This window comes from Haliotis rubra, unplaced genomic scaffold (genome assembly GCF_003918875.1).
Source record: "Haliotis rubra isolate DU_JTF1 unplaced genomic scaffold, ASM391887v1 Scf239, whole genome shotgun sequence".
Taxonomy (NCBI): domain Eukaryota; kingdom Metazoa; phylum Mollusca; class Gastropoda; order Lepetellida; family Haliotidae; genus Haliotis; species Haliotis rubra.
In genome coordinates, this window is record NW_025766436.1 from 1,051,030 (window position 1) to 1,063,678 (window position 12,649).

General features: G+C 44.4%; 1 protein-coding gene across 1 annotated transcript in view; it reads right to left on the bottom strand.

Moving 5' to 3' along the window:
• The window catches only part of LOC124278514, a 32,419-nt gene that overhangs the window by 6,432 nt on the left and 13,338 nt on the right, over positions 1 to 12,649 (bottom strand). Inside the window, exons 3-4 of the mRNA XM_046714215.1 lie at positions 10,805 to 10,973; positions 9,740 to 9,942 (exon numbers count right to left, since the gene is read on the bottom strand). Of these exons, the coding sequence (XP_046570171.1) occupies positions 9,740 to 9,942; positions 10,805 to 10,973 (372 nt within the window). The remainder of the gene's footprint in view (positions 1 to 9,739; positions 9,943 to 10,804; positions 10,974 to 12,649) is intronic.

Sequence of the window (12,649 nt, forward strand, 5' to 3'; positions counted from 1 at the left end):
TAGACCAGGGACAACAATAGCATCCTCTTGAAGAACACACAGTACACACCGACATAGAGCAGGGAGAACAATAGCATCCCAATGAAGAACACACAGGACACACCGACACAGAGCAGGGAGAACAATAGCATCCGCTTGAAGAACACACAGTACACACTGATATACAGCAGGGAGAACAATAGCATCCCCTTGAAGAACACACAGGACACACTGATATACAGCAGGGAGAACAATAGCATCCCCTTAAAGAACACACAGGACACACTGATATACAGCAGGGAGAACAATAGCATCCCCTTGAAGAACACACAGTACACACTGATATATAGCAGGGAGAACAATAGCATCCCCTTGAAGAACACACAGGACACACTGATATATAGCAGGGAGAACAATAGCATCCCTTGAAGAACACACAGGACACACCGACACAGAGCAGGGAGAACAATAGCATCCCCTTAAAGAACACACAGAACACTGATATACAGCAGGGAGAACAATAGCATCCCCTTAAAGAACACACAGGACACACTGATATACAGCAGGGAGAACAATAGCATCCCTCTTAAGAACACACAGGACACACTGATATAGAGCAGGGAGAACAATAGCATCCCCTTGAAGAACACACAGGACACACTGATATACAGCAGGGAGAACAATAGCATCCCCTTGAAGAACACACAGAGCACACACTGATATACAGCAGGGAGAACAATAGCATCCCCTTAAAGAACACACAGGACACACTGATATACAGCAGGGAGAACAATAGCATCCCCTTGAAGAACACACAGGACACACCGACATAGAGCAGGGAGAACAATAGCATCCCCTTGAAGAACACACAGAACACACCGACATAGAGCAGGAGAACAATAGCATCCCCTTGAAGAACACACAGGACACACCGACATAGACCAGGGAGAACAATAGCATCCCCTTGAAAGAACACACAGGACACACTGATATACAGCAGGGAGAACAATAGCATCCCCTTGAAGAACACACAGGACACACCGACATAGAGCAGGAGAACAATAGCATCCCCTTGAAGAACACACAGTACACACTGATATATAGCAGGGAGAACAATAGCATCCCCTTGAAGAACACACAGGACACACCGACATAGAGCAGGGAGAACAATAGCATCCCCTTAAAGAACACACAGGACACACTGATATACAGCAGGGAGAACAATAGCATCCCCTTGAAGAACACACAGTACACACTGATATATAGCAGGGAGAACAATAGCATCCCCTTGAAGAACACACAGTACACACTGATATATAGCAGGGAGAACAATAGCATCCCAATGAAGAACACACAGGACACACCGACACAGAGCAGGGAGAACAATAGCATCCCCTTAAAGAACACACAGAACACTGATATACAGCAGGGAGAACAATAGCATCCCCTTGAAAGAACACACAGAACACACTGATATACAGCAGGAGAACAATAGCATCCCCTTGAAGAACACACAGGACACACTGATATACAGCAGGTAGAACAATAGCATCCCTCTTAAGAACACACAGGACACACTGATATATAGCAGGGAGAACAATAGCATCCCAATGAAGAACACACAGGACACACCGACACAGAGCAGGGAGAACAATAGCATCCCCTTAAAGAACACACAGAACACTGATATACAGCAGGGAGAACAATAGCATCCCCTTAAAGAACACACAGAACACACTGATATACAGCAGGGAGAACAATAGCATCCCCTTAAAGAACACACAGGACACACCGACATAGAGCAGGGAGAAGAATAGCATTTCCTTGAAGAACACACAGAACACATCGACATAGAGCAGGACGAACAATAGCATCCCCTTGAAGATCACACAGGACACACCGACATAGACCAGGGAGAACAATAGCATCCCCTTAAAGAACACACAGGACACACTGATGCACAGCAGGAGAACAATAGCATCCAGGGAAGAACACACAGCCGACATAGAGCAGGACGAACAATAGCATCACTTGAAGAACACACAGACACTGATATAGAGCAGGGAGAACAATAGCATCCCTTAAAGAAGAACACACAGTACACACTGATATATAGCAGGAGAACAATAGCATCCCCTTGAAGAACACACAGTACACACTGATATACAGCAGGAGAACAATAGCATCCCTTGAAGAACACACAGGACACACTGATATACAGCAGGGAGAACAATAGCATCCCCTTGAAGAACACACAGTACACACTGATATATAGCAGGGAGAACAATAGCATCCCCTTGAAGAACACACAGGACACACCGACATAGAGCAGGGAGAACAATAGCATCCCCTTAAAGAACACACAGGACACACTGATATACAGCAGGGAGAACAATAGCATCCCCTTGAAGAACACACAGGACACACCGACATAGAGCAGGACGAACAATAGCATCCCCTTAAAGAACACACAGGACACACTGATATACAGCAGGGAGAACAATAGCATCCCCTTGAAGAACACACAGTACACACTGATATATAGCAGGGAGAACAATAGCATCCCCTTGAAGAACACACAGTACACACTGATATATAGCAGGGAGAACAATAGCATCCCAATGAAGAACACACAGGACACACCGACACAGAGCAGGGAGAACAATAGCATCCCCTTAAAGAACACACAGAACACTGATATACAGCAGGGAGAACAATAGCATCCCCTTAAAGAACACACAGGACACACTGATATACAGCAGGTAGAACAATAGCATCCTCTTAAGGAACACACAGGACACACCGACATAGAGCAGGGAGAAGAATAGCATCCCCTTGAAGAACACACAGAACACATCGACATAGAGCAGGACGAACAATAGCATCCTCTTAAGGAACACACAGGACACACCGACATAGAGCAGGGAGAAGAATAGCATTTCCTTGAAGAACACACAGAACACATCGACATAGAGCAGGACGAACAATAGCATCCCCTTGAAGATCACACAGGACACACCGACATAGACCAGGGAGAACAATAGCATCCCCTTAAAGAACACACAGGACACACTGATATACAGCAGGGAGAACAATAGCATCCCCTTGAAGAACACACAGGACACACCGACATAGAGCAGGACGAACAATAGCATCCCCTTGAAGAACACACAGTACACACTGATATATAGCAGGGAGAACAATAGCATCCCCTTGAAGAACACACAGTACACACTGATATATAGCAGGGAGAACAATAGCATCCCCTTGAAAAACACACAGTACACACTGATATACAGCAGGGAGAACAATAGCATCCCCTTAAAGAACACACAGTACACACTGATATACAGCAGGGAGAACAATAGCATCCCCTTGAAGAACACACAGTACACACTGATATATAGCAGGGAGAACAATAGCATCCCCTTGAAGAACACACAGGACACACCGACATAGACCAGAGAGAACAATAGCATCCCCTTAAAGAACACACAGGACACACTGATATACAGCAGGGAGAACAATAGCATCCCCTTGAAGAACACACAGGACACACCGACATAGAGCAGGGAGAACAATAGCATCCCCTTAAAGAACACACAGGACACACTGATATACAGCAGGGAGAACAATAGCATCCCTTGAAGAACACACAGTACACACTGATATATAGCAGGGAGAACAATAGCATCCCCTTGAAGAACACACAGTACACACTGATATATAGCAGGGAGAACAATAGCATCCCAATGAAGAACACACAGGACACACCGACACAGAGCAGGGAGAACAATAGCATCCCCTTAAAGAACACACAGAACACTGATATACAGCAGGGAGAACAATAGCATCCCCTTAAAGAACACACAGAACACACTGATATACAGCAGGGAGAACAATAGCATCCCCTTAAAGAACACACAGGACACACTGATATACAGCAGGTAGAACAATAGCATCCTCTTAAGGAACACACAGTACACACTGATATATAGCAGGGAGAACAATAGCATCCCAATGAAGAACACACAGGACACACCGACACAGAGCAGGGAGAACAATAGCATCCCCTTACAAGAACACACAGAACACTGATATACAGCAGGAGAACAATAGCATCCCCTTAAAGAACACACAGGACACACTGATATACAGCAGGTAGAACAATAGCATCCCCTTAAAGAACACACAGGACACACCGACATAGAGCAGGGAGAACAATAGCATCCCCTTGAAGAACACACAGAACACATCGACATAGAGCAGGACGAACAATAGCATCCCCTTGAAGATCACACAGGACACACCGACATAGACCAGGGAGAACAATAGCATCCCCTTAAAGAACACACAGGACACACTGATATACAGCAGGGAGAACAATAGCATCCCCTTGAAGAACACACAGGACACACCGACATAGAGCAGGACGAACAATAGCATCCCCTTGAAGAACACACAGTACACACTGATATATAGCAGGGAGAACAATAGCATCCCATTGAAGAACACACAGTACACACTGATATATAGCAGGGAGAACAATAGCATCCCCTTGAAAAACACACAGGTACACACTGATATACAGCAGGGAGAACAATAGCATCCCCTTAAAGAACACACAGTACACACTGATATACAGCAGGGAGAACAATAGCATCCCCTTGAAGAACACACAGTACACACTGATATATAGCAGGGAGAACAATAGCATCCCCTTGAAGAACACACAGGACACACCGACATAGAGCAGGGAGAACAATAGCATCCCCTTAAAGAACACACAGGACACACTGATATACAGCAGGAGAACAATAGCATCCCCTTGAAGAACACACAGGACACACCGACATAGAGCAGGGAGAACAATAGCATCCCCTTAAAGAACACACAGGACACACTGATATACAGCAGGGAGAACAATAGCATCCCCTTGAAGAACACACAGTACACACTGATATATAGCAGGAGAACAATAGCATCCCCTTGAAGAACACACAGTACACACTGATATATAGCAGGGAGAACAATAGCATCCCAATGAAGAACACACAGGACACACCGACACAGAGCAGGGAGAACAATAGCATCCCCTTAAAGAACACACAGAACACACTGATATACAGCAGGGAGAACAATAGCATCCCCTTGAAGAACAACACACAGGACACACTGATATACAGCAGGTAGAACAATAGCATCCTCTTAAGGAACACACAGGACACACCGACATAGAGCAGGGAGAACAATAGCATCCCCTTGAAGAACACACAGAACACATCGACATAGAGCAGGACGAACAATAGCATCCCCTTAAAGAACACACAGGACACACTGATATAGAGCAGGAGAACAATAGCATCCCCTTGAAGAACACACAGGACACACCGACATAGAGCAGGGAGAACAATAGCATCCCCTTGAAGAACACACAGGACACACTGACATAGAGCAGGGAGAACAATAGCATCCCCTTGAAGAACACACAGGACACACTGATATACAGCAGGGAGAACAATAGCATCCTCTTAAAGAACACACAGGACACACCGACATAGAGCAGGGAGAACAATAGCATCCCCTTGAAGAACACACAGGACACACTGATATATAGCAGGGAGAACAATAGCATCCCCTTGAAGAACACACAGTACACACTGATATATAGCAGGGAGAACAATAGCATCCCCTTGAAGAACACACAGTACACACTGATATACAGCAGGGAGAACAATAGCATCCCCTTGAAGAACACACAGTACACACTGATATACAGCAGGAGAACAATAGCATCCCCTTGAAGAACACACAGTACACACTGATATATAGCAGGAGAACAATAGCATCCCTTGAAGAACACACAGGACACACTGATATAGAGCAGGAGAACAATAGCATCCCCTTGAAGAACACACAGGACACACTGATATACAGCAGGAGAACAATAGCATCCCCTTGAAGAACACACAGGACACACTGACATAGAGCAGGAGAACAATAGCATCCCCTTGAAGAACACACAGGACACACTGATATAGAGCAGGAGAACAATAGCATCCCCTTGAAGAACACACAGTACACACTGATATATAGCAGGAGAACAATAGCATCCCTTGAAAGAACACACAGGACACACACTGATATAGAGCAGGGAGAACAATAGCATCCCCTTGAAGAACACACAGGACACACTGATATAGAGCAGGAGAACAATAGCATCCCCTTGAAGAACACACAGGACACTGATATAGAGCAGGAGAACAATAGCATCCCCTTAAAGAACACACAGGACACACTGATATAGAGCAGGGAGAACAATAGCATCCCCTTGAAGAACACACAGGACACACTGACATAGAGCAGGAGAACAATAGCATCCCCTTAAAGAACACACAGGACACACTGATATACAGCAGGGAGAACAATAGCATCCCCTTGAAGAACACACAGGACACACACTGATATAGAGCAGGAGAACAATAGCATCCCCTTGAAGAACACACAGGACACACTGACATAGAGCAGGAGAACAATAGCATCCCCTTGAAGAACACACAGGACACACTGACATAGACCAGGAGAACAATAGCATCCCCTTAAAGAAGACACAGGACACACTGATATACAGCAGGAGAACAATAGCATCCCCTTGAAGAACACACAGGACACACCGACATAGAGCAGGACGAACAATAGCATCCCTTGAAGAACACACAGTACACACTGATATATAGCAGGGAGAACAATAGCATCCCTTGAAGAACACACAGGACACACTGATATATAGCAGGAGAACAATAGCATCCCCTTGAAGAACACACAGTACACACTGATATACAGCAGGAGAACAATAGCATCCCCTTAAAGAACACACAGTACACACTGATATACAGCAGGGAGAACAATAGCATCCCCTTGAAGAACACACAAGGACACACCGACATAGACCAGGAGAAACAATAGCATCCCTTAAAGAACACACAGGACACACTGATATACAGCAGGGAGAACAATAGCATCCCCTTGAAGAACACACAGGACACACACCGACATAGAGCAGGAGAACAATAGCATCCCCTTGAAGAACACACAGTACACACTGATATATAGCAGGAGAACAATAGCATCCCCTTAAAGAACACACAGGACACACTGATATACAGCAGGGGAGAACAATAGCATCCCCTTGAAGAACACACAGTACACACTGGACACACCCCCTGACATAGAGCAGGACGAACAATAGCATCCCCTTGAAGAACACACAGGACACACCGACATAGAGCAGGGAGAACAATAGCATCCCCTTAAAGAACACACAGGACACACTGATATACAGCAGGGAGAACAATAGCATCCCCTTGAAGAACACACAGGACACACTGACACAGAGCAGGGAGAACAATAGCATCCCCTTAAAGAACACACAGGACACACTGATATAGAGCAGGGAGAACAATAGCATCCCCTTGAAGAACACACAGAACACACTGACATAGAGCAGGAGAACAATAGCATCCCCTTGAAGAACACACAGGACACACTGACATAGACCAGGAGAACAATAGCATCCCCTTAAAGAACACACAGGACACACTGATATACAGCAGGGAGAACAATAGCATCCCCTTGAAGAACACACAGGACACACTGACATAGAGCAGGACGAACAATAGCATCCCCTTGAAGAACACACAGTACACACTGATATATAGCAGGGAGAACAATAGCATCCCCTTGAAGAACACACAGTACACACTGATATATAGCAGGGAGAACAATAGCATCCCCTTGAAAAACACACAGTACACACTGATATACAGCAGGAGAACAATAGCATCCCCTTAAAGAACACACAGTACACACTGATATACAGCAGGAGAACAATAGCATCCCCTTGAAGAACACACAGGACACACTGACATAGAGCAGGGAGAACAATAGCATCCCCTTAAAGAACACACAGGACACACTGATATACAGCAGGGAGAACAATAGCATCCCCTTGAAGAACACACAGGACACACTGATATAGAGCAGGAGAACAATAGCATCCCCTGAACAATAGCATCCCAATGAAGAACACACACAGTACACACTGATATATAGCAGGGAGAACAATAGCATCCCAATGAAGAACACACAGGACACACCGACACAGAGCAGGGAGAACAATAGCATCCCCTTTAAAGAACACACAGAACACTGATATACAGCAGGGAGAACAATAGCATCCCCTTAAAGAACACACAGAACACACTGATATACAGCAGGGAGAACAATAGCATCCCCTTGAAGAACACACAGGACACACTGATATACAGCAGGTAGAACAATAGCATCCTCTTAAGGAACACACAGGACACACCGACATAGAGCAGGGAGAAGAATAGCATCCCCTTGAAGAACACACAGGACACACCGACACAGAGCAGGGAGAACAATAGCATCCCCTTAAAGAACACACAGAACACTGATATACAGCAGGGAGAACAATAGCATCCCCTTAAAGAACACACAGGACACACTGATATACAGCAGGGAGAACAATAGCATCCCCTTGAAGAACACACAGAACACATCGACATAGAGCAGGACGAACAATAGCATCCCCTTGAAGATCACACAGGACACACCGACATAGACCAGGGAGAACAATAGCATCCCCTTAAAGAACACACAGGACACACTGATATACAGCAGGGAGAACAATAGCATCCCCTTGAAGAACACACAGGACACACCGACATAGAGCAGGACGAACAATAGCATCCCCTTGAAGAACACACAGTACACACTGATATATAGCAGGGAGAACAATAGCATCCCCTTGAAAAACACACGGTACACACTGATATACAGCAGGAGAACAATAGCATCCCCTTAAAGAACACACAGGACACACACTGATATACAGCAGGAGAACAATAGCATCCCCTTAAAGAACACACAGGACACACTGATATACAGCAGGGAGAACAATTGCATCCCCTTGAAAAACACACAGTACACACTGATATATAGCACGGAGAACAATAGCATCCCCTTGAAGAACACACAGTACACACTGATATACAGCAGGGAGAGCAATAGCATCCCCTTGAAGAACACACAGGACACACCGACATAGAGCAGGGAGAACAATAGCATTCCCTTGAATAACACACAGTACACACCGACAGCGCAGGGAGAACAATAGCATCCCCTTGAAGAACACACAGGACACACTGATATACAGCAGGGAGAACAATAGCATCCCCTTGAAGAACACACAGTACACACCGACATAGAGCAGGGAGAACCATAGCATCCCCTTGAAGGACACACAGTACACACTGATATACAGCAGGGAGAACAATAGCATCCCCTTGAAGAACACACAGTACACACTGATATACAGCAGGGAGAACAATAGCATCCTCTTGAAGAACACACAGTACACACTGATATAGAGCAGGGAGAACAATAGCATCCCCTTGAAGAATACACAGTACACACATGTATATAGGAGGGAGAACAATAGCATCCCCTTGAAGAACACACAGGACACATCGACACAGAGCAGGAAGAACAACAGCATCCCCTTGAAGAACACACAGTACACACCGACACAGCAGGGAGAACAATAGCATCCCAGCGAAGTATACACAGTACACACTGACAGAGCAGGGAGAACAATAGCATCCCCTTGAAGAACACACATGACACGACACTGTGGTACCTTCATACAGCATGTAGCTATTGGTTATAAGCTTACCAGGATGAGTTTCACAGATGAACTGATGATGCACGTTACAGCTTTGCCACGAGAAGGTATCGTCGTGTACTTCTCCACACAACCTGTCTCTGGTATAGGAGACATTTTGCCAGGGTGAGAGTTGGGCGGGACTACAGTCTGTCCACAAGGTGGTCGGAGGTGGTCCTAATGTTCTAAAAGCACCTAGCCACAGCGGTCCCGTTCTGAAAGGGGCGTATGTGTAACTGCAGACACGATATAGTTGAAGTGAAGGAGGTCTAGATGACATGGAACTAACACACTTCCAACATTATTCCAGATACATCATGACGTGTCCGAGCAATGCGAGGGGAAGTTCATAGTCATGCAGGCCTCAGAAATCTCCAACTCAGCTCATTATCAAAATTGAATCTGGGACCACCGGCTCCTGGCACATCTGTTACCTCTATACAGACTTAGACGACCTAACGTGTGACCTACGATAACATAAATGGTAACATCAACTAAAAACAATAGTTCATGTCAGTGAGTAAGTGAGTGAGTGAGTATGGTTTTAGTAATATAGTAATAGCCGCTTTTAGCAATATTCCAGCAGTAACACGGGGGCTGACACGAGAAATGGGCTTCACACATTGTACCCATGTGAGGAATCGAACCAGCGTCTTCAGCGCGACGAGCGAATGCCTTTTCCACTAGGTTACCCCAGCGCCCCCGATGTCCCTGAATCACAATATCAATTGATGTCTGTGATCAACACAAAGCAATTTTTCAGCTAAAAAGAGATGTGAAACAACTGCTTAAATGATAAGCAACGAGGGGCGGTGGGGTAGCCTAGTGGTTAAAGCGTTGGCTCGTCACGCCGAAGACCCGGGTTCGATTCCCCACATGGGCAAAATATGTTAAGCCCATTTCTGGTGTCCCCCGCCGTGATATTGCTGGAATATTGCTAAAGGCGGCGTAAAACTAAACTCAGTCAGTCAGATAAGCAACGATATATGAGATCTGACGATCCACCGAAATTGTTGAGGCTTTATATCTTAATAATCTCTTAAAAGTAAATAACAGTGCAGGAAATACAATACTTACAAATGGCCTTGATTAGCGAGTTTGTTGATCGTGTCCGTCATATCGACTTGTTTATGGACGCTGTTGACGTGGAGTAGACGTTCCTCTCGATCTGAACACACGGTGAAAGCTTCGTTCCAGGACATGGGTTCCGAGAAAAAGGTAAACCAGCCGCTAGGTGAGCTGTGCACTGAGACGCAAGATAAACCGATGACAGACAGGGTGGTATTGTATAGATACTTATGTGACACAGTATAAACCCAGGGTGGTATTGTATAGCTAGTTGTCTAATGCAGTATATACCCATGACAGAGAGAGTGGTATTGTATAGATAGTTATGTGACACAGTATAAACTCAGGGTGGTATTGTATAGCTAGTTGTCTAATGCAGTATATACCCATGACAGAGAGAGTGGTATTGTATAGATAGTTATGTGACGCAGTATAAACCCAGGGTGTTATTGTATAGCTAGTTGTCTAATGAAGTATATACCCATGACAGACAGTGTGGTATTGTACAGATAGTTATGTGACACAGTATAAACTCAGGGTGGTATTGTATAGATAGTTATGTGACACAGTATAAACCCAGGGTGGTATTGTATAGCTAGTTGTCAAATGCAGTATATACCCATGACAGAGAGAATGGTATTGTATGCATAGTTATGTGACACAGTATAAACCCAGGGGGGTATTGTATAGCTAGTTGTCTAATGCAGTATATACCCATGACAGAGGGAGTGGTGTTGTATAGATAGTTATGTGACACAGTATAAACCCAGGGTGGTATTGTATAGCTAGTTGTCTAATGAAGTATATACCCATGACAGACAGTGTGGTATTGTTTAAATAGCTATGTGACACAGTATAAACCTAGGGTGGTATTGTATAGCTAGTTGTCTAATGCAATATATACCCATGAAAAACAGAGTGATATTGTATAGATAGTTATGTGACGCAGTATAAACCCAGGGTGGTATTTGTCTAATGCAGTATAACCCCGTGAAAGAGAGAGTGATATTGTATAGATAGTTATGTGACACAGTATAAACCCAGGGTGGTATTGTATAGCTAGTTGTCTAATGCAGTATGTACCAATGACAGACAGAGTGGTATTGTAAAGATAGTTATGTGACACAGTATAAATCCAGGGTGGTATTGTATAGCTAGTTGTCTAATGCAGTATATACCCATGACAGACAGTGCGGTATTGTATAGATAGTTATGTGACACAGTATAAACCCAGGGTGGTTTTGAATAGACAGTTGTCTAATGCAGTATATACCCATGACAGATAGAGTTGGTATTGTATAGGATAGTTATATGACACACAGTATAAACCCAGAGTGGTATTGTATAGCTAGTTGTCTAATGCAGTATATACCCATGACAGACAGAGTGGTATTGTATAGATAGTTATGTGACACAGTATAAACCCAGGGTGGTATTGTATAGCTAGTTGTCTAATGCAGTATATACCCACGACAGACAGAGTGGTATTGTATAGATAGTTATGTAACACAATATACACCCAGGTAAGTATTGTATAGCTAGTTGTCTAAGGCAGTATATACCCATGAAAAACAGAGTGATATTGTATAGATAGTTATGTGACGCAGTATAAACCCAGGGTGGTATTTGTCTAATGCAGTATAAACCCGTGAAAGAGAGAGTGATATTGTATAGATAGCTATGTGACGCAGTATAAACCCAGGGTGGTATTGTATAGATAGTTGTGTGATGCAGTATATACCCGTGACAGACAGAGTGGTATTGTATAGATAGTTATGTGACACAGTATAAACCCAGGGTGGTATTGTATAACTAGTTGTCTAATGCAGTATATACCCATGACAGAGAGAGTGG